This window comes from Calypte anna, chromosome 26, assembly GCF_003957555.1.
Source record: "Calypte anna isolate BGI_N300 chromosome 26, bCalAnn1_v1.p, whole genome shotgun sequence".
NCBI lineage: Eukaryota > Metazoa > Chordata > Aves > Apodiformes > Trochilidae > Calypte > Calypte anna.
The window spans coordinates 3,568,169-3,589,647 of record NC_044271.1 but is presented as its reverse complement, the minus strand read 5'-3'; the positions used below and the strand labels follow the sequence as shown (position 1 = coordinate 3,589,647).

The window sequence follows — 21,479 nt, the reverse complement described above, 5'->3', positions numbered from 1 at the left end:
GTTCTGAGCTGCATGTAGAGAGGAAAATACCAATCATGCCCTTTAGCTCTCTGCTACCCTTCTCTGACCCGTTTCCAATCTGCTTCTTGAGTTGCTCTCTGTAATAAAATACAATTTCTTGGACATAATCTTATCACAGAAATAAAATAAGTGCTAACAAACTGTGTGCTCTGCCCTGCTGCTTTGGAATGGGAGGCACATCTGAAATGCTGACACTTTTCCTAAAGCATCACTACTTTTCCCAGCCCCCTAAGTGTATTTTTGACACAGGGTGACCACAGACAAGAAAAAGCTGCTGTGCACTGAGGCTTTTTTGGCTCCTTCCAACAGCTGCCTCCAATTCCACTCATACAGGAGTAAGAATACCTATGTCTGTGCTCTGCAGCCCATCTGAAAGGGTAGAAAAAGATGAACTTTTCTTCAGTTCTATGATTCACAAAATGAAAGCTTCAGAAAAAAATATTATCAGACTGTGAGAATCAATTAACTGGATAAATAATGAGCTTTTGCCAGAGAAATGCAGTCTATTAACCTTCTGACATGGGGCAAATGAGGAAAGTAATGTGTTTATTATTTAGTGCTGTCTGCTATCTGAATTAATGACACACATTTGAGTGCTGATTGTCTTCTCTAAATTAGCTGCATACTGATGGATTATCAAGTTCTGATAACACCAGGCTATGCAGAAGCATCCTATCTGCTGCAAGATGTTACAAAATGTCACCAAAATATAAAGACTCCTCCCAAAAGCAAAGTTACAGTGAACACCAGGAGCAAGGACACAAAAGTGGGTCTGACACTTCATCTGTAGAGTCAAGCACACGCCAAGGTTGGGTCTGTTTGGGTTCTTTGATCAATAATAGGAAAAGGTCACTCCCCAGGGCCCCATGAAATTGAAAGGGAACTGCAAACATTCAGTATTGAGACTTTCAGTGGGGATCCAAAGTAAGAAGTCTTAAAACAGGACAAGATTTCAGCCAGCTGCCTTATTTTAAAGTTTTAATTATCAGAGAATTGGCTGAAACTGTTCTGTCTGCTTTGGTACAGTCAGGATTAGAACAGGGATTAGTTTTTTTAGATTTTTTTTCTTTTCTTCTTCCAATAGACACTAAGAATTGCTACAACATCTTACATTTTTTAGCAGAAACACAGAAGTTTCTCAACAGAATCCACACCAATAATCTGCCAGTAAGAGCTGTTACAGACAAGAGGTCCATAATTGCACTGGTTTAGCAGGAGCTGTGTATCCACAGTAAGCACTGTATCCAAATCCTGTGCATACTAGGAGGGAATTTCAGACGTTTCCAGGTGCAATGTCATTTTGCAGTGTATTGCCTTGAAACAGATTTGTTAGATCTATGAATGCAAACACAGACTAAAGCTGCATTGCCACATTCAGGCTCTGGTTCCCCAGCCACCCTCACCCAGTGCTGACTCCCTTGGCAATGCAATTTCAGCCCCACTACTGACAGAACCCCAGTCCATACTGACTGGAAGGGCTACAGAACCTCAGACTGTGGCACAGTGTCAGTGTCACTATTTTAAGAGTCGTGGCTACCAGTGGAGATGAGCTATGCACTATCACAAGGCAAACAAGATTGAGACAACACTGAAGCCAGACTGCCACCATCTGACAAAAGCATTCAGTTCTTGGGGATGAACCCCAGGTACTTCCTGACTGAGGCTTAAATCACACCAGAAATTCCTCACAGTAAAATGACAAAAGGATATTTTACCACTCCTAAAACCAAGCTAAGTCACTCCCAGGATCAGTAGCAGATCCAGCAGCTAACAGCTGCCAGAAGCTCCAAGGGTGTATACAGGAATATAAACAAATTCCTGGAGCTCTAGGGAGCTGAACCACATCCACACGGAGTGCAAGCAGCCAGGAGAGGAGCCCAACTTTGAGTTTTCTTTCAGGCAAGGTACTCACATGCCGAAGCGCAAGGTCCCGGAGACGTAGGTCTGCCAGTGGGCGCAGTAAAACATGAATGTTCCAGCAAAACAACAAAAGAACATCCAGTCAGGGTTGGTTCCCAGCTGCACAGCAATACAAGTTCCCAAAACCACAAAGACTGCAGGAGAAAATCAGTCACATAATAAAAAGATAAAGTGCATGTGTGTGGAAAGATCTCTGCCAGAACAAAACCTAAACAAAAGGACCCAGAGAAGGAGAGGCAGGGTGGAGGCAATCCTGGTGTGTTTTATTTCACAGACACAAGAGGTGGACACTTCCATTTTAAAAAGTACAGACTGTAAAATGGATATTTAAGTTTGTATCAGTTATCAGAAGTCCTCAGTACTGAGGGGTCCTTACTCTCCTACATCTTCATTGAACTTAATGGCACAGGAAGAAACCTGAGAAGTTTATGCAGCCTGAGGCCAGAGCTTTGGGTTTTCTCATGTACCCAAGATGTGCTGGATGTATTTTTTTTCCCATTTTCTAAACTTCTATTATGCCACTAAGAAAATCCAGGTTTTGTCATTTAAGATTCATGCTTCCTCACCCCCTTCCCTTTAAAATACAACTTTGATAAAGTATTCATTAAAATTTTAAAGTTAAGTAAAAAAAGCATCTGATCATTCCTTTGCAAGGGAGTTAAACTTCAGGCTGGCTGGATGAACTCTACCTACCCAAGGAACTCATCCTGCTGATTCTCATCTTAAAGCCAGACTTCTACCACCCCAGTGTTCAGGCTTCATACCTGTTTTGCTTGATACAGATTCAGCCTAAAATCATCTAGAAGAGCATTCTGACAACTTCTTACAGATTACTTTTTTTTAGAACCAAAGCTCTGATAATGCATACACAGACAGCTGCTGGCTTGGACTGAATTAATCACATGCTTGATTATATATTTTTCTCAGTTAAATACAAGAGAAGATATTCAGTTGATCAAGAGTACTCTCTATGGAAAGGAGGGTGACTGAAAAGCTACACATTCATCAATATCAGTTGTCCTCTTCTTCAGTAAAGAAGGATTTTTCTGTATTCCAGATCTGATCCCTGCAACAGAGTCATTTAATCCTCATACTTCAATTAAAAATGACAATACCTGTAGAAAGGGAATCACAGCCATGATCAAAAAGCTCTCCTAAGGGAGTACTGCTATTTGTCCTTCTGGCTTGTTTTCCATCTATAGCATCCAGAGATTGGTAGATGAAAAGGCCACATGCACAAGCAATGTATGCCCAGGGAGGTGCCTAAGAAAGAAACAGTCAGTCAGAGTATATAACCTTTCCTAAACCTTAACAAAAAAACAACAAAAAAAGTGCCTTAAGTTAAAAGATCTTCCACTCCCCGGGACAGGCAGAAGTTTTTCATTTCCACACACTCCCCCATCCCACACCCAGAGCTTTCTGTAGCTGAGCCTTGAGGGACAGGCAGGGGGGTTGTGACATGCAAAGTGTAACTACAGCAGTGACAAGACATCCCAGCCCAGGTTAATACTGGATCCAGTTTGGGGCTCCCCAGTTCAAGAGACAGAGATCTACTACTGGAGAGAGGCCAAGGGAGAGCTGGGAGGGTGAGGAAGGGACCTGAGCATCTCTGCTGGGGAGAAAGAGTGAGAGCCCCGGGGCTGAGAGGGGATCTGTGACTGTCTGTAAAGATCTGAGGGGTGGGGGGCAAGAGGAGGAGCCCAATCTCTTCCCAGTGGTGCCAGGAATAGGACAAGGAATCCTGGGGTGAAGGGAGAACACAGGAAGCTCCTCCTCAACATGAGGAGAAACTTCTGGAGGGTGAGGGTGAGGGAGCCCTGGCCCAGGCTGCCCAGAGAGGTTCTGGAGTCTCCTTCTCTGGAGCCTTTCCCAGCCCCCTGGATGTGTTCCTGGGTGATGCTGCTGTGCAGGGGTTGGACTGGATGAGCTCCAGAGGTCCCTTCCAACTCATAACATCCTAGCATTCTTTCCCCCATCTATCTTCAGAACCCTTCATATCCCACTTCACAGTAGTTCATGTCTACAGAAACACAAATCCCACCAAACCCCTGCCAGCTCAAAGGCTACAGTTCAAGACTGGGGTTTTTTTGGTTTGTTTGTTTGTTTGGGGTTTTTTCACCACCAAAGCCAGAGGGCTGCCATTACTGTCTCAGTTTACCTGTCTCCATGGAACAGGTATTCTGGGGTATTTTGCAACCTTCACATTTGACACACTGCTACAAGTGAGCAGCTCTGCTGTACAGACCATGGCCATGAAGCCCAAACACAGTTAAGCAGCTTCACCAAGCTGACTTGGCTCTCAGAAAGCTCTGGGCTCCACCTTCCTTTGGTCTGCACCACCAGGACTCACTTGCAGCACTTCAGTATCTCTCCTTACAGCTCCTGTGTTCCTGCTCCCCAAGCAGCCCCTGCTGCCTCCCTCACTGCACCAGGCAGAGAACCCACACAGACCAGGACAGGAGGAGAGGCAAAGGGGGAAAGGTGTCCCCCAAAAGCAGAGGATTGCAGCTGGGAAAGGTTGTGATGCTACAGAATCCCAAATCCATGCTGGCATTTCTATTTCTTGTGGATTTTAGATGCAAGATTGAAATATCTTTCAGTACAATGTAATTTTTTCCCTCTATAAACTTCAAAAACAAAGACAGACTGCTGCCTGCACTTGTTTCTTTCATTACCAGGGGAGGTGTTTCCACTTAAATAATATTTGTATCTGCATGAGATTTCACAGCTTCTTCTCCTACCCAATTTTTAAAAAAAAAACAAGCCCAGAATTCAGGTACCATGCCACACTGCAGCAGCAGAACTCTCTGAGTTTCATTGCTGTCTGTCAGCAATAGCTACAGCCCCTTGGCTACACCTTTCACCAACAGGAAGAGACAAGCTGCTTTTGAAACAAGCAGAACCAAGACTAAGCTACAAAAAAAAAAGAAAAAAAAAAGAGACAACTACATTTGAAAGCAATAGTGGGTTTTGGGGAAAAAAAATCTATTTATGGAATTCCAAAGCTCCATTTTCTTCCTGGACAGCTACTGGAGACTTAAAAAGCACCAGATTACAGCTTCAGCACTGAGCTGGCATCTCCTTGTGGTGCCAGCACATGGGGCTGCAGCACCATATGGCAAATCAGAGCAGGCTGAGGGCTGCCTCAGCAGAAAGATCTTTTTCAGCTGAAGTGAGAAGATAATCTCATCCACTTCACACAAAGTAACCCTCGAATTGTTAAACAGGCAGCAGTGTTTTAGGACAGCAGCCTCCATCTAAGGCTGGGGCTCTCTGAGGCTGAGCATAGCTTAGTGCTTTCTTCAGAGGTTTAATTAACAACCAAAATACAACTGTGCTCTCTAAATTACTTTTCTCCTACACCTGCCAAACTCTGAGATACTGTGCAATGAGCTGTTTCAACAGCCCTCTTGTCAGATGCTGGATGTACCAACCTACGTGGGGTTGCTGAGCTTGGGTGGAAACAAACTGATGTCACTTGACTATGAAGCATTTTCCCAACCTCTGCTGGGAGCCTGGGCTACAAAGGAGCTCAGGTATTTTAAAAGCTAGAACTCGTGAGACACTTCCAATTTCCTGAGACAAGACATTTCCTGTAGCAAATTATCCCCATCCCCAGTGCTTACAGACACGAGCAGCTTTTGGGAGGCAGTGTTCAGCTGACAGAACTTCTCCAGTGCACAAAAATGAAAGCACTGCAGAGCCCTGTGAGACAACTCTGGTGAAAGAGAAGGTTGCAGCTCAAGCTGTTGTGTAAAGACTTTTGCACCCTTGAAATCAGGAATGACAGGGAGTCAGGGCAGTCCTCCTGGGGACTGATGAGGTGGTTCCAGTGTGTTCTGAAGAAAAGATAAACCTACTGGCTTTTCCTCCAGCCTTCCTGCAGCAGGGACTCAGGCTGCTGGAGAAGAGAACTCTGTGTTCCACAGCTCCTGACAGGCCCACTCAGAGCTGGCAGGATGAAGAAAGGTGCTCCTTTATTTCTGTAAGCTGGGTTTAGTCACACCAACCACATGGAAGAGCCAACCTCCACCTCCCAAGCCACACCACCACGGAGCTCAGCCCCTTGTCCAACCTCTGGTCCCTGGGCACCCAGACAGACCCTGCTGGCTGTCACCTGAGTCACCCTGTGCTCCTTGTTGTGTGGCAGCTACAGAGCAGAGGGCTGCAGGTGACTAACCCAGGCACCAGCAGAGAAAGCAAACAGGCAAGAGCCCTGCATGCCACCCAGGACAACTTCAAATCCATTTCATAACTGCATGCACACTCACTTGAGCCCTGTGGGGCTGCAGCTTTCCTGCAGCAGGTCCTTCACAGCTGCCCCCAGAACAGCTCTTTTAGCACTACACCCTGTTTCATATGGTGCAGAGCAAACCCTGTCCCCCTCCCCAGCAGTGTGCTAACCCCAGAGCCCACATGTGCTCTTTCTGCACACACACCACAAACATTTCCAGCATTTAGCTTAAACAAACAAGACCTGTGGGCTGGCCAGGGAGAAACAGCTCTCCACAAAGATGAGAACCCAGCAGAGAACACCTCCAGCTGCTGCTGGATCACAGTAACCACAAACAAAAGGTCATCAAAGGTCCAGAACTTACCTGTTCTGTAGCTGTTGGGCAGTAATATACTAATAGCAGAGTTGTAAATATATTTATTAACAGTCCAATGATGGTGATCAGATTCGGGGCAATCCAGGCTGGAACTCTTCCAACTAACCATTCCCAGTAACCCTGCATGAGGGGTTCAAGCAGGGACCGTCCTGCACTCTGGTATTTGTGTTCTTCTAACCGTTTCAGCTGGTGCTTTGAGAGGGGGGGTGTGGGGAGCTGAACCAGTTTGCTCAGCACACAGGCAGCAGCAGGGCCGTGGCCGCAGCCCCCGGGGGGCTCCAGGTGGGACTCCCCACATCGCCTCTTGACGTTCCGGTGCCCACTCATGGATTGGGCAGCCTCAGGGTTGGGATTTGGCAGGTAGCAGCTGTTACGGAGAATCATAAGATCCTGGAACATAAAAGGGTGAAGAGCACAAATGAGATTTTTTATTTATTTATTTTAAAAATATATCAGAAAGTCTCCGGGCTGCCCTGAGCGGCGTCTCCCTTGCTGTCAGCAATCTGAGGTTTGCAGTTCTCCCTTAGGAAAAAGATTGGGAGAATTGCTAAGGGGAAAAAAAAAAAAAGAGGGGAAACAAGTCTTCTCCATGCACCTATGAAACAGCAAGTTGCACTTTTTTTTACTGCTGAAGCAACTATCCTGCAGCCACCAGCCTCAGTTTCATCATCAGAAGCTCAGCCCCAGGGGTGGTCAGAACCTCACAGCCCTTTCATAAGAGACCTGGCACTACCTAACAGACCTACACCACTGGGGTTATCAACTGATGACACTAAAATCAGTACAAATACAGAGAAGTGTTCTGTTAAAAAGGTTAGAAGCAGCTGTGCCTCTTCGGTGAGGCTGAAAAAACCCAGCAAAAGGCAGTGATAAGCACTTTGTTCAGAGGGCAGCTCTTTACCTCAGCTTCACTGTGACATTGTGCCTTCTTGAAATTTAACCCAGTTGAGGTGAAAGCTCATTGTCTTTTCAACTTTTAAGAGATACAAGACACATGCAGGAGCTAGGGAGCTTTAGTGGTCAAAGACAGACTGCAGACACCTGCAGGAGGCCACAGGGAAACAAATCCTGGGTCAGGAACAGCACTTCCAGTGCAAGCAAGGCTCTCACTGTGACCCAGCTCCTCTGAAGGCAGGTGACCAGAAACACAGAACTCTCCACCCAAACTAGAGGAGAAACAGTAATGGAAGATGACTAAAAAGTTTGGTATTTACCCACAAGAACCAGTCAGGTAAAAATAAAAAAACAACAAAAAAACCAACTAGTTGTGAAGCAGAATGGAGCCAGAGGGGGGGGAAGAAGCCAAAACTCTCTGCCCAGCCACCATCAAAGCAGATCCCAGGCAGGGGCAATGAGCAATGCAAATCACAGGCCAGAACCGGCACCAGAACACGTGCTCCCGGTCCCACTCTCCACACCTTGATTAAGGCGATTTCCGAGAGTGAAAACCCAGCCCCAGAGAGCCGTGGAACGCCAGCGAACCCGGCCGGACCGAACCGGACCCTGGCCCGGCCCCGCGCCCCTTCGGTTATCGGGAAACCTCAGTCCCCTCGGAGCTCCCTGTGGGAGCTGTCCTGGATGCCCAGAAAAATGACTTCCCAAGCAGAAAGCCTCACGCTTTTCCTCTCTCCCTGAAGCCTCGGAAACAACCCCGGCCCGGCCCGGCCTCCAAAGCAAACAAGCCCAGGCCGCTGCCCGGCTCCCGCAGGACTTTCACCCGGGCCCGGCAGCAAACACCCCCGGGATGGGCAGGGAGAACCAGGGCACCTCCGGGCCCACACCCCCACTTCGCCCTCAAGGAGGCAGCCCCCGGGCCGGGCCGGCCCGAACTCCCCCGTACCCAGCCCGGGCGGGGGTACCGCAGCCCCCGGCCCAGCCCTGGAAGCCGGGCCCAGGCCGAACCCCGAAGCTCTCCCCCGTCACCCCCTCCCTGCCCTCCCCCAGGGACCCCGTCCCGTCCCGCCGAGGGGGGAGAGCGCAGAGCCGAGAGGACGGACCCCATCCCCGCACCTCCCTGCCTGCCCCCGCACGGAGGGGATCCCGCAGTTACCTCACTCCCTCCCCGCACCGGGCGCTGGGCTGGGTTTTTTTTTTCTTTTTTTTTTTTTTTTTTTTCTTTTTACGCCCCTTTTGCAGCAGCCGTAAAGGAGCGGGAGGGCGGTGCTGGCGGGTGCGGGGCGGAGCGGGGACGTTGCGGGGACGGCGCGGGAGCGGCTGAGGTAAAGTCGGGGGGGCGGGGGGTGAAGTTCGTATCCGTGTCCCCTCACACCCCCGGGTCCATCCCCTCGCCCCCTCCATGTCCCCCTGCCAGCACCCCCCCCATGACCCGCCGGCCCCAGGAGACCCCCGGCCCCTCAGGTGTCCCCTCCCCGCCTCGTGTCCCCCTGTCAGCCCCAGGGACCCCCGACCACCGCCACCATCCCCGCCGCTCCCAGTGAACCCCCCGCTCCCGGGATCCCATCGGGGTCCCTCTGGCCCTTGGCCTCCCCTCTCCCCCCCTCTGCTATTGCCTCTGGAGCCATCGTCACCCTCTTCCCTTTGCTAATATCTTAACAGTGCTGTAACAGTTGTTGGCTTCTTAGCTTGACAGGTGCCGGACCACCTCACTTAAAGTGTATTTTTCCCTGGGCAGGTTGGAGGAGATGTTCCTTGAGGTCCCCCCTGGCACCCTGGGCTCTCCGTCCCCTCATCCTTCGCTCCCTTCCCGCTCCCTTCTCCCTCTCCGGACTCCCCCAGGCACCTCCCGTCCCCTCCCTGACCTTCCAGCGCCTTCAATTCCCCTGCCCTGAGGCGGGGAACCACTTCCCGCTCCCTGCTGCCGCCGCTCACCTCTTTTTCTCTGCTTTTCCCTGGGTGTCAGCCGGCTGGGACCGACAGGCAGCATGCCCGGAGCCCGGGGCAGGAGCTGTATCCCGGGATCCTGCCTGGAATCGGGCACTGCTGCCTCCTGGGCTCAGGGCATCTCCCTTTGCTTTGGCTCCCTGCCATCCCGCTGCTTCCCGGGCACAAAGCTCCTCATAAAGCTCTGGAGGAGCTGACCCCACACACACACACCCAAAAGGTTTCCTTGTCGTTTTGGGGGTTTTTTTCGGTTTTTTTTTTTCTGCTTGTACTGAGAAAACAGTGAAAAATGAATCATCCATTAGTGCCCTGCTTTGGGGACAGCAAAGGTGACACATTTCCTACTTTCTTACTCTTCTAGGCCTTTGAGGATTAGTAACCTTTAGCCGATGTTATCAGCTTGACCCTGGAGATAAGCTGTGTAAATGAACAGGTTCAGCCCCTTTCTGACTCAGCCTCATCCAACCTTTTGTGTTTACTTAAAAATGCACTCAGCAAATTGCTTTGTCTTCCTCCAGCAGTCTCTGTTGGCTTATTTCGTTGGAGAGAAAAAATGACTATCCCTTCTTATGGCTTTATCTCTGCCTGTCTTGGCTATCAGGTTATCAGTGTTAATTTACAAATCTCCATTTCCCCGTGTACTTTAGGCCATCTGTTCAGCATCATCATTTGAGATAACATTAACTTTCTGCCATTGATGGACTTGGCCAACTTTCATTTTCATTTGTAGTTTCTAGTCCACATCCTCTGCTTGCATTCAAAGAAGAACCTGAGAGATAGTTAAAATCTCCCTTGCTTTTGGAACACTTCCTTGACTTGGTTAAAAAACCCCTCAGGACACAGGCGTGCCAACAGATCAGGATAAATATGTAAGAAGTGTTTTCTTTGATAAGTTCTGTCACAGGAAGGATCTTGGATAATGAATTTGGGGCTTAAAAACCCCCTTAGGAGACAAAAGTATATTAAGAAAACCATAGTAATGCAAGGAAAGAGAAGCTGTGCTCTGCTTGTGCAACCAGCTGGCAAAGGACCCTGTGGAAAAAGCAGGGGGTTGAGTGGATTTTCTCTCTGACTGATGAAGACAGTGGGACAGCACGAGGTATTCATTTATTTCAGGACCTTCCAGCAGGCACATGGGAGGCAGTGCCATCCTGGTGACTGGAGATGCTGCCTGGTGATGGTGATGGTGCCATGAACATACCCAGAGCTCTGCCTGCTGCCTGCAGAGGAGCATGGAGAAAAGCACTTGGGTTTCACTGGAGAACTCTTAAGTAGGAAGGTGGAGGGAGATGATAAGAATTAAGGAAAGATCTTGACAGAGCTGAGAAAGAGAATTTATCTGTGAGGAAACAAATTGCAGAGCAGTTTGTCAGGGGTTGTGGCTGTGCCAGGAGCAGAGCTGGCAGAGCCCAGAGCAGCTCCAGTCCCAGCGGTGTTGGGATGTACCAGCCTGCAGCTCTCTTCACACTGGGAGCCTCACTGGAGCTCCCAGGTTGCAGCTGAAGCTCCCACACTGCTCTTTCTGCCTGACCACATGGAAACAAGCAGGATTTCTGTCCATGCCTTGGCTGTGGGCAGCAGAGGTGGCAGAGATGCCCAGTCCTGACTGACCAGAGGAGACATTTATTGAATAAGAGCAATATCCAGGGGGGGATTGGGAATAGCTGTTCTGTTTTACTATCCTCACCTTAGTTTAACAGCATTGAAACAGCTGTATTCTTTTTTTCTTTTCTTGGAAGCTCCTCATTTCAAGTAAAATGTGTAGACAAGGCCTATTAATTCAAAAGTCTCAAACACCTGCTCTTCTGCATTCCTGCCTTCCTGCCATACACCAGCTTTATGCCTTAAACCACAGGGGAAGAACCAGGCAAACAGTCCCTCAAATCCAACATCTAGGCAGCAGCAGTGACTAACAGAAGTTACTAAGAAGGAGAATAAATTCCACAGAGTTACAGGTATAAAGTTCCTCACTCCTTGTTGGTTTCCCTTTATGTCTCAAAGATTTAGAAAGAAAAAAATGAAGCAAATGTGGAACTTCACCAGAAGGGAGACTTTGGATTCCTCTTGATGTGTCATTTCTTTTGACTCCCTTGTTCTCAGGTATGTGGCATGTTGCTTGTTTCTTTGTTTTCAACAAAAATGTGTCAGCTCGGACAAGTTAGGGCACTGTTAAGTAATGCTGTGAAAACAGTAAAATCTAAACATCAGACTGCTTTGTTTTGAATGACCTGCCCAGACATGGAATGCCATGCAGAATGGGCATTTCTGTTTCAAATTCCCCGTTTGCTCATGGAAGAGAAGGGATTCAGAAGTTACATTCATGACCATTTTGACTGCATGACAGTCTTAAAATGAAAGTCAGCATTAGAGGGCAACTGTTAAGACAGTTTCATGTTTCATTTGCTGTCTCCAGTTCCAGCTGAGCTCCAGCTCTTTCCCACCAGTGTCAGTGGGAGGAAATGCCAGCACTGAGAAGGCTCAGGTGGGATCTCATCTCCCTACCTGAACTGCAAAGAGAACAGAGCCAGGCTTTTTCCAGTGGTGCCACAGCCAGGGGTAGGAACTGAAATTCAGGACACCCTGAATGCAAGGAAACCCTTTTTCACTGGGATGGTGACAGAGCACTGGCACAGGATGTCCTGGGACATTGTCTCCTCTCCATTTCTGGAGATGTTCAAAACCAACCCTGCTCAACTGGCTCTGAGGGCCTCCAGAGCCCCCTTCCCACCTCAGCCACTCTGGGATTCCAGGCTCAGCTCTGCTGAACTGAAGTCAGTTCTTGCTCATAAATATCTGTGAGCTCACTCAGGGGATGCTCCCAGGAGCTGCTGAGCCACAGGGCATGGCAGGCAGTGAGTGAGTGCAGGATGGAAGCATTTAGAGCAATCTCAGAGCATTTTCTCCATGTCTGCCTGGTGGATTAGTGGAAATGAGGGCTCCACACCAGCCACCACCAGTGAAGCTGTCACTGCTGGGACACATTCTCTGCCAGCCTCACTGATTCTCACATGGTGCTGTGACACCAGGGGAAGAAGAAAATCCAGTCAGGTTTTCACAGTGACACATTTGACTTTCTTCTGGCAGCAACAAATGCTGAGCCACGTGGTCAAGTGACACTACTGCTTCCTTTTTCTCAAAAATTTCACAATTAATGTTTCCAGATGTTATTTCTTCTTCTTTGTGGTTGGTCCTGTGCTGTCAAGTGTTCATTTTGGGTTTGCCAGTCCAGACTGAGAGCAATATCATATTTCTGTATTGAAGGCATCTTGCCTCAAGAAAAGCAAAACCTTTGAGAAATCTTCATAAATCTTTGCATTTGGTTCCTTGCAGCATTCAGAAGTGAGAAGCCAGCAGTGAAATGTGGTGGTTTCAGCAAGGTCTCTCTGTCTTACCTGTGGCCCTGGTTGTTTGGTCAGCTGCATCTTTTGTGTTCTCCTACATCACTGCAATTGTCCTACACCACGTTGACCCCTTGGTGCCCTACATCAGGTCAGTGACACCCAGGCTGGTTCCTGGTGCTGAGTTGGCCTCTCACTCCTCTGAATCCTTCCCCAGCTCTAAACTTTTCACAGCAGTTCTTACCTAACAGCTCCAGCTCTGAAGTTGCTGGCTGTTTATAGGTATTTGTCTGTAACTCCATTCCAAACTCTCTGGTTTGTGCAACAGCCTCACCTTTGAGCTGTGGATCTGTGAAATTAAAGTGATGATGAGAAAAGAAACTTGGGGAGGCATCTCCCAGACTTTCAGAATAAAATGTCTTCTCATCACCAGGTTTGGTTGCACCAGTAACTCCCTCCCATCACCCATGTTCCCAGCTGATGGCATCAGGGCTGTACACATCACCTTTGTGTTGATCTTTCAGTTTTCCAGGGTCTTCAGCTCACCAGTTTTAATATTTTATTCACCTTTTATGGAGTCAAAATCAATATAAAAGGGCCAGTTACCCCAGGGGTGTGCACTCCCTGTCACGAGGCCAGCATGGCTTTACCATGCTCATTTCTACAGCTCTAAAACCAGCACAGGGTAATCTGGGCAATGAAAAATGCAGAAAAAACCATCTGGGAGGGTTGTTTCCCAAACCTCTTTCTCATGGTTCCTTTACAGACTGATCTAAGTAAAGTTGTGTTGCAAGTGTGTTTAATACAGATGGATGCAGATCACTCCCTTTATCTCTTCCAGTGATACAGGGACAATACCTCCTGAAAGATGCTTATTTGGGATCATGTTAAATATTTCTGCTTTCTTGGGTGAGTACAGAAAGCTGTGGAATGCACACAACCTGAAACAGTTTGGTTTCCTGAGATTGCTAAACAGATCATTGCACTTCAGATCATTTAACAGCCTGTAATTCTCTGTCAAAACCTAAATTTTAAGCAATCAATCATAATTAGCTGAAGCAATTCAGAGGATTGTGGATGTCAGGAACATTACCCACAAAGCCAGGGTGACAGCTCTAGATCCCAGAAGACCAAAAATTTGTTTTTAAAAATGTCAGACTTGTAAAAGAAATAGAAATGAAATTGCAGGGCAGTCACCTTGAAAAGGGGTGAAAATCAGCCTGGAATGTCTTCTAGATCAAACTGATCAGAGAAATCCAAGAAATGCAGCAAGTTGGCTTGTTCACCATTCTGTTACCCAGTTTTCACTTGCAGATTCTCAGCTTTCCTATTTCCCTGTACCCTAAGACACTTCTGGGTTTTTCTGTGTTTCACATAGTTGTCTCTGTTACTCAGCATCCTCCCAGATAAAAATGGACATTCTGCTCATCAGCTGAAACTCCTCTGACTCTTGGGTTCCTCTCTGGCAGGTCTGGCCACCATGTACGTCCGTTACAAGCAGGTGTGTGCCCTGAGTCCAGACAAGTCCAAGATCCTCAAGCTTAACAGGATTGGCCTCACACTGGGACTCATGAGCTGCTTTGGACTTTGCATTATTGCAAATTTCCAGGTTTGTGCTTTGCTTGCAGTGTTCTAAAGCTGTCCAAAGTAATGTGTTTGTTTACTGAGGTATCTGATGAAATGGGGATTGTACTGAAAGCACAGCTTCTTTTTGGGCAAACCTGCTGGGGTTTTTTTTAATTCCCAACAGAAAACTGTTAGAACATATAAAGTTTGGTTTGTTGTTTCTTACTTGCTTCATCCACTGGGACTTGTGAGTAGCTGTTCATGAAATTTCAGAACATTACAAACCCCACCAGTTTGGCAGAAAGCAAACTCCTCCTGGATCTCCTTTCAGGAGGTTTGAAAGCCCTTGCTCCAGAGGAAAAAAAAAAAAAACTCTCTTGTATTTTGAATGAGGAGAATCAGGTACCAGTGCAGATTTGACACAGCTAGAAGTAAAGACAACAAAAACACCCAACCCCACAAGAAGTCCAGTTCTGAAGAGTTTCCTCTCTTAGGTACTTTTTCCATCAAAGCTGCACAATTCATGAAAATACTGCACTGTTAACCACTTTTTGAATTTTTCCATCTCATTGCCTCTATTTTTTAGCTCCCCAGTACTTCCCACCTCCTCCATAAAAAGCATCAGGAATTCTCCTGTATCACCCCATCAGTTTTGGGGTCTGTAGTGGTGCCTGTAGCCACTAGAGGCTGCAGTGTCACTTCCCTCTCCTCCTGGAGTGGGACCTGGGAGAGAGCAGAGGAAAAGCTCACGGAAAGCTCCCCCTTTTTCCTTTCTTTCCCCTAGCACAGCTTTCCCAGTGCTTCAGCACCTCCTGTCATAGGAACCAGCTCACTCATTTTGGGGTTGGGTTTGGGTTTTTTTTTTCCAAGGGCTCTATTTCCTTTCTGTCAAGAGCCTCAGCTGAACCCAGAGGTCACAGCTGCTCCCATCACACCCACCAAGCAAAAGCCTCCAGGCTCTGCTCAGCTCCCTGATTTCTCTCCCCCCACTGGTCAGGAGAGGGTCTGTCCCCTTGCTGTGGATATTCAGATAACCAGAGCACAGCAGGTGCATGTTTTCTGTTACCCAGTCTGTGTAACCTTTAATCTTGAGCAAGATACAGATCAGAAGTGAGGTGCCTGCATCTGAACTGCTTGAGAGCCACCCCAGAGGCAAAAGGAGCCAAAGTGCCCTGGAATCCCCCAGCTGCTGAAGGCAACTGCAGTGTGAAAATGCACAGAGATGAACCAGAGGGACCTGGGAAGAACCATCAGGCAGAGAGCTCCAGACAGCTCTCTGCTGGGTAGCAGAGTGCTCATCCTCTTGGAGGTGTAATTCATGCTGCTCAGGCAGTACTCTTGCTTTTTCCTAGCTGTGCCTCTTGATTTCTTCTCCCACAGGGCAAAAATTTCTCCCTGGTGACACAGATCCCTGAGCAGCACAGGATTTTGGAGCCCACCACACCTTTGTAACTTGGTTATTCCCTACTTATAGAAATTCCCACCTCTGCTATGTGGATGGGGCACTGCTGGTTCATTTGTGCACTTGGGGTGCAGAGGGAGGTTGTGAGGAAAGGGTGACTCCAGTTCCTTGTCTTAATAATTACTCAACAGAATCCACAGACAATCTCTGATGCTGCAGGGCACAGATCACCTGCAGGATGGGAGCAGAGGAGGCTGCCAGGCCTCATGTTGCACAACTGACAAGATAACACATTTTAGTTCTGCCTTTGGGTGCTGTGCTTAGCCAGGGGTGAGAGGAAAGGACTGAACACAAGGTGAGCTGTCAGGGCATAAGGTTTAAGTTGGGTTGTTTTTCATGGCATAATCTCAAGTTTTAATGATCCTTTAATGATCCTTACTGTTTGACAGTTGATTCTCCTGTAATGTTTTTTAACTTAAGAAGCCTCAGTGCTTGATTCAATCTTGTTCCTCCCACGTATTCAAAGTACTGATCTGACAAACAAGACTTACCCAAGCTGGAGTAATTCAGACAAGTTCTAAACCTCATGTTTTTCCGTCCCATTTTGGGCACTGGAACTGTGTTGTGTTTACCTGGTACTGCATCATCTTCCATAGGTGTAGATTCCTGGGACAGAAATGCTAAGTGTGAGCCTGCTGTCACCACCCCAGGATCACAGAAGTGTCACAGCTGGACTCCTTCACCCAGTTTCTGTGGCTAATGAGAACAGATCTTAACAATTCCTGACCTTAAGATGCAGCTGTGCTGTGTGACAGCCACAAGAACTTATCAAAAGCAGCAGCTGGCAGGTGCTGGTTTCCAGCAAGATCTGTGTGGGGTTTCCATGAAGAGAAATCTCCTAAGTAGCAGCAAGTTCCAGAAGTGCTCAGCTTGGGGTGTGAAAAGGCAGCTGGGTGGATGGAGTGCCAAAGGTTTATAGAGGGAAATTGTTCTCAGACTTTCAGCTGAAACCAGGTTTCTCTGTCCCCAGAAATGCATCCTGTACTACATACACGTGGTTGGAGCCTGCCTGACTTTTGGAGTTGGGGCCATTTACATGTTGGTTCAGACCATCCTGTCCTACCTGATGCAGCCAGAAGTCCACAGCAAAGAAATCTTTTGGATCCGTCTGTCCCTGTTCCTCTGGTGCTGTCTGAGCATTCTGAGCAGTATCCTTTGCTGGGCAGGGTCCCCCCTAAGCACCCTCCCCAAGTGACAGGATCTGCACCTACATGAATGTCCCTTGCCCAGGGGAAGGGCTGTGCCAGGGGTGTCTGTCACCCTTCCCTCTGCTCTCTGCTGCAGCCTGGGAGCTTCAGGAGAGAGGGAACCCTCAGGTAAAGATAATAAGAGAGGTAAGAGGGATGGTTACCACTCTGCCTCCTCTCCTTTCCTGCTGCACACCAGAGACTGAAAATGGCAAAACAAGAGTTTAAGGCAGAGAGCACTGGCTGTGGATAATGAGAGATGGGGAGAAAGGGAAGTGTACTTAGGAGATGGGGGCATAATGGGAAGGAGAATCCAGGTAAGAACTGGAAGTGTCTGTTCCCTGGTGCCAGGAGTGCTGCAGTACAGCTCAAAGAACAGAATGTAGCATAGGAGGAAATACTCCTAAGCAAGCACAACAGGGCTGCCCTGGGCCAGCTGGCTGCCAGAGCAGGTTTGAAGTGTGGCACTGCTCAGAGAGACAATTCTGGAGCAGTTTGCCAAGGCTGAGTCAGAAGAGACACTTGACCTCTGCTCCCCCCTGCCCACCCCACACTTCAGAGACATCTCTGACTGCATTCCCTGCAACCTTCCCTCAGCTCTGGAATCCATCATCTCTCTTAACGTGGAATTCTGAGTGCTGGAAGCAGCTGTGGGGTTACAGAAATAGGGACAACCCCATCCAGAAGGAGAGGTTCCTGTCCAGAGTCACTTCACAGTCAGGAAACTGAACCACAGCAGTTCCTCTGCTCACCCCAGCAGATCTGAACATTGGATTTTGAAAATGATGCCTCAGGTTTGTGTCCTACAGGACTGAAATGTTTAAATTTTAAATTTACATTCAAAAGACAGGGCAAAAATCAGTGCTCAAATGCTGTCCCTTCTGCAGCTGAATCAAGGCCACTGAGTTAATCCCCACCAATCCCACTTATTTCCAGGCTGGCAGCCAAATCCAACACTAAACCACACGCCCTGGGTCCCAGCGAAGGAGAATCTGACTGAGCTCCCATCCCTGCTGCTGGCACAGGATCTGCAGAGGAGGGGCAGTGGTTGCACTCTGTAAAGGAGGAAGAAGGAGCCTCAGCTGCTGAGGATTGACACAGAGCACCAGAGGCAGCTGTGAGACAGGGAATTGACATCCCAGGAGCAATTCTCTCCCCCCAAGAGGGGCTGAGGGCCCTGGGGGTGCTGATCCTGGAGCAGAGGAGGCTGAGGGGAGACCTTGTGGCTCTCTGCAACCCTCTGAGAGGAGGTTGGAGCCAGGGGGGGTCGGGCTCTGCTCCCAAGGAACAAGGGATGGGACAAGAGGAACTTTTGGCACAACTCAAGTTGTGCCAAGGGAGGTTTAGGTTGGAGCTGGGGAAGAATTTCTGCCTGGAAAGGGTTGTCAGGGCCTGGCCCAGGCTGCCCAGGGCAGGGCTGGAGTCCCCATCATCCCTGGAGGGGTTTCAGACCCTGGGGATGTGGGGATGAGGGACATGGGGTGGGGGTGGCCTGGACAGGGATGGGGGAAGGGTTGGGCCCAAGGTCCGAAAGGGTTTTTCCAACCCAGAGGATTCCATGGTTCCATTAAAATGGTCTCAGTCCTCTGCTGGAGTGAAGCAGCAGAATGGCCAAGAAAGAGCAGTGGTTAATTACCCACTCTGTAATGAGGGCAGTCTGTTATTTGTGTATCACAATGATTAAACTCTTTCCATTGCAGCAGAACTCAGGTAACTAACAGCTACTAATGTACTTTTTAATTAGCAGAGGATTGGGTGTCTTGCATTCAGCTCAGTAACCAGAGCTCCCCAGACATCAGTTTTTTAAAAATCTTTTGAAGTCTGGGTTTTCAAGGACATAGTTGTGCCAATAAGTCCTTTTCACCACCAAAATTAATCTTTCACATTAGGAGGCTCTGGGTGTTTAATCTCATTAATGACTGGAAAAACAACCCTAGTATTTTGATCCTGTGAAAATCAGATCTTTGGTAACTTATTGATTGCTCAAAGTTTGATTTCTGAAGGCAGCAGCAGTGCTGTGGTGTCTGTGGTGTTACCTTCCCTCAGCAGAGCTTTTAGAAATTGTCATCTCAGTCAGTGCAGACAGAGCCCTCCCAGCCTCAGCTTCACAGAGTGTCAGCTGGGAAGGGACCTCAGGGATCCTCTGCTCCAACCCTTCTGATATTATTGTTGATCTGAGATGTCTCAGCACCCATCGAGCTGAGAGTTAAAACTTCCCAAAGTGGGGGAATCCACCCCTTCCCCTGGAGACCATTCCAATCTCTGACTGTCCTCATGGGGAGAAATTTTCCTCTTGTGTCAGATCAGAATCTCCCCAGGATCAACTTGTGCCCATTCCCCTGGTCCTGTCCACGGGACTCCTTGGGAATCAGGAGTCTCCATCTGCTCTGCAGAAGCACTGGGATGTTGTAATAATCCCCTTTAAGTACTGGGATGTTGTTATAAGGTCTCCCCTGAGCCTTCTCCTCTCCAGGCTGAGCAGACCCAGGTTTCTGAGCCTCTCCTCATATTCCAGGTGCTCCATCCCTCTGATCATCCTCGTGGCTCTTCTCTGGACCCTCTCCAGCCTCTCCACATCCTTATTTTAGAGTGAGGACCAAAACTGGCTGCAGTACTCCAGGTGTGGTTGGGGTAGTGCCATGTAGAGCAGGGTGATGGCTTCTTTCTCCCTGCCTGTGATGCCCTTTTAGGCTTTCTCTGCAGCACACTGCTTGCTCATGTTCAGCCTCTTGTCCCCAGGTCCCTTTCCAGCCTGACACAATCCAGAACTGAGTCTGAAACTTCCAGGTTCTCCTTCTTGGTCCTGAATCTTCCTTGACCTATTTGTTCAGTGTTTGTTTCCTCAGTTGTCTTGTACAGTGGTCTGTATGGAACAAATCTGGTGCAGAAGTTGCACTGGGACCCTCAGGAAAAAGTAAGTGATTGAGCAGAGAAAATCAAGAGAGAACTAAAAGCAGCCCTGTCACACAGGAGCTTTTCACACAGTTGTTCTTTGGGTTTTTTCCCCTTCCAGGGCTACACAGCTCACATTGTCAGCACTGTCTCTGAGTGGTCGTTGGCATTCTCCTTCCTCAGCTTTTTCCTCACCTACATCCGTGACTTTCAGGTAAGGAGGAGCTGATCTCAGGTGCTGTGCTCTCCCAGCTCTGGATGCCTGATGTGATGCAGGGCTGGAAGCATGACCAGCACAAAGCACTCCTGTCCTCAGCAGGAACCCCCCAGCCCCAGCCTGGCTGTGAGCAGCCCCACCTGGGAGCTCTGACCCAGCCCGAGGGGACGTTTGCCCCAGGACTGGAAGGCAAATAGATGCTGGAGTCAGTCCAGGAGAGCAGCCTGGGAGGCAGGCAGGGTGCAGTCCTGCAGCCAGATCACAGTTTGGGCTTTTCATCCGACTACCAGAATTCCCACGTGGAGCCAGTGCCAAGCTGCTGACTGGAATTTTCTTTCCTTTTCCCCACAGAAAATCTCCCTGCGTGCAGTCGTCAGGCTGCACGGGCAGAGCCTGCACAGCTCAGCCCAGAGCTCTGGGACTGCTGAGCAGCCACTGCTGGCAGCAGGGAGCATCTGATGAAGGTGAAGAGAAAGTGTTCTCAGCATAACTCAGGAATCTCATAGCAATAACAGATGATACTCGAAGCACTTGTTTTATATAAGAATTATATGAAGTGATTGTACTGTACTTGACCCAAAGGGCTTTGCTATTAACCTGCACAGCACTGCACTGCTACCAGTATTGTACACAGCCTGTGACATTTCTACCTGCACCAACACCACGGAAAATTAAATGAAGGTTATTGAAGAGCTGTGTCTTCTCCTCACTTCCCCCACACCCCAGTTCCCCTCCTCCTCCCCCTCATCTCTCCCGTGTTCCTCACCCCAAGTCCTTTGGGTGTTCCAGCCTCACCCTCCACCTTCCCAGCTCCTCATGGAGGTTCCATCCCCTGGGAAGGAGCCCAAGGCCAAGGAAAAGCCCTCTCTGCACCACAGGTTCCTCCAGGGGGCAGGGGACAGGCAGGATCTGTCCAGATGCTTCTGGCTTCAACTCCCTTTGTGTCAGAGGTACCAAAATAAATGTGCTCCCCCCAGAGCCAAACAGGGGCTGCCAGCCTTGGGGTGGCACTGATGGGAGTGAACGTGGGGTAAAAATTCCAAGTTAAAAACCAGCAGAGAAGGTGCCAAGGGCTGAGTGTTGTCATCACAGACAGGGAAGCTGGGGCAGGAGCAGCCCAGGGGCTTGAAGTGTTCCAGGAGGAACTGCTGCAGCTGACTCGTCCTTTGGATACTGAAACAAGGGACTCATTATTGTAATTCATTATTGTTGTTGCTGTTATTGTTATTAAAGAAAAATATTTGAGGCCATAATCAACTAAATTAAATTTAAAAAAAAAGTCTTAGCCCAAAGGGCAAAATCTTTGGGTGCTGCTGGGAGCAGCTGGGAGCCAGACAGCCCCAGAGGACTGGGAGAGGACAGGGACAGCCAGGATGGGTCAAGGCAGCCTTGAGGTGTAGGGGAAGAGCCCTGAATAAACTGAAT

The 21,479-nt window shown here is 48.6% G+C and overlaps 2 protein-coding genes across 5 annotated transcripts in view; one reads left to right on the top strand and one right to left on the bottom strand.

The window, feature by feature from the left end:
• The window catches only part of CEPT1 (choline/ethanolamine phosphotransferase 1), a 29,435-nt gene extending 19,861 nt beyond the window's left edge, over window positions 1–9,574 (bottom strand). For 2 of the 4 annotated variants that reach the window (XM_030465633.1, XM_030465632.1), the window contains exons 1-4: window positions 9,381–9,574; window positions 6,540–6,941; window positions 3,057–3,204; window positions 1,934–2,075 (exon numbers count right to left, since the gene is read on the bottom strand). In XM_030465633.1, coding sequence (XP_030321493.1) covers window positions 1,934–2,075; window positions 3,057–3,204; window positions 6,540–6,935 — 686 coding nt within the window. In that variant the 5' untranslated portion in view covers window positions 6,936–6,941; window positions 9,381–9,574. Of the gene's footprint in view, window positions 1–1,933; window positions 2,076–3,056; window positions 3,205–6,539; window positions 6,942–7,969; window positions 8,127–8,601; window positions 8,656–9,380 lie in introns of those variants that run through there. The other 2 variants (XM_030465631.1, XM_030465634.1) reach the window with 2 other exon arrangements.
• DRAM2 (DNA damage regulated autophagy modulator 2) lies at window positions 8,714–20,744 on the top strand. The gene is made up of 9 exons (XM_030465640.1): window positions 8,714–8,770; window positions 11,394–11,492; window positions 12,723–12,881; window positions 13,572–13,639; window positions 14,200–14,339; window positions 16,729–16,906; window positions 19,777–19,859; window positions 19,959–20,051; window positions 20,406–20,744. Exons 3-9 carry the CDS (start codon window positions 12,751–12,753, stop codon window positions 20,511–20,513), a joined length of 801 nt encoding a protein of 266 aa, XP_030321500.1. The 5' UTR covers window positions 8,714–8,770; window positions 11,394–11,492; window positions 12,723–12,750; the 3' UTR covers window positions 20,514–20,744.
• Window positions 20,745–21,479: the final 735 nt, after the last annotated feature.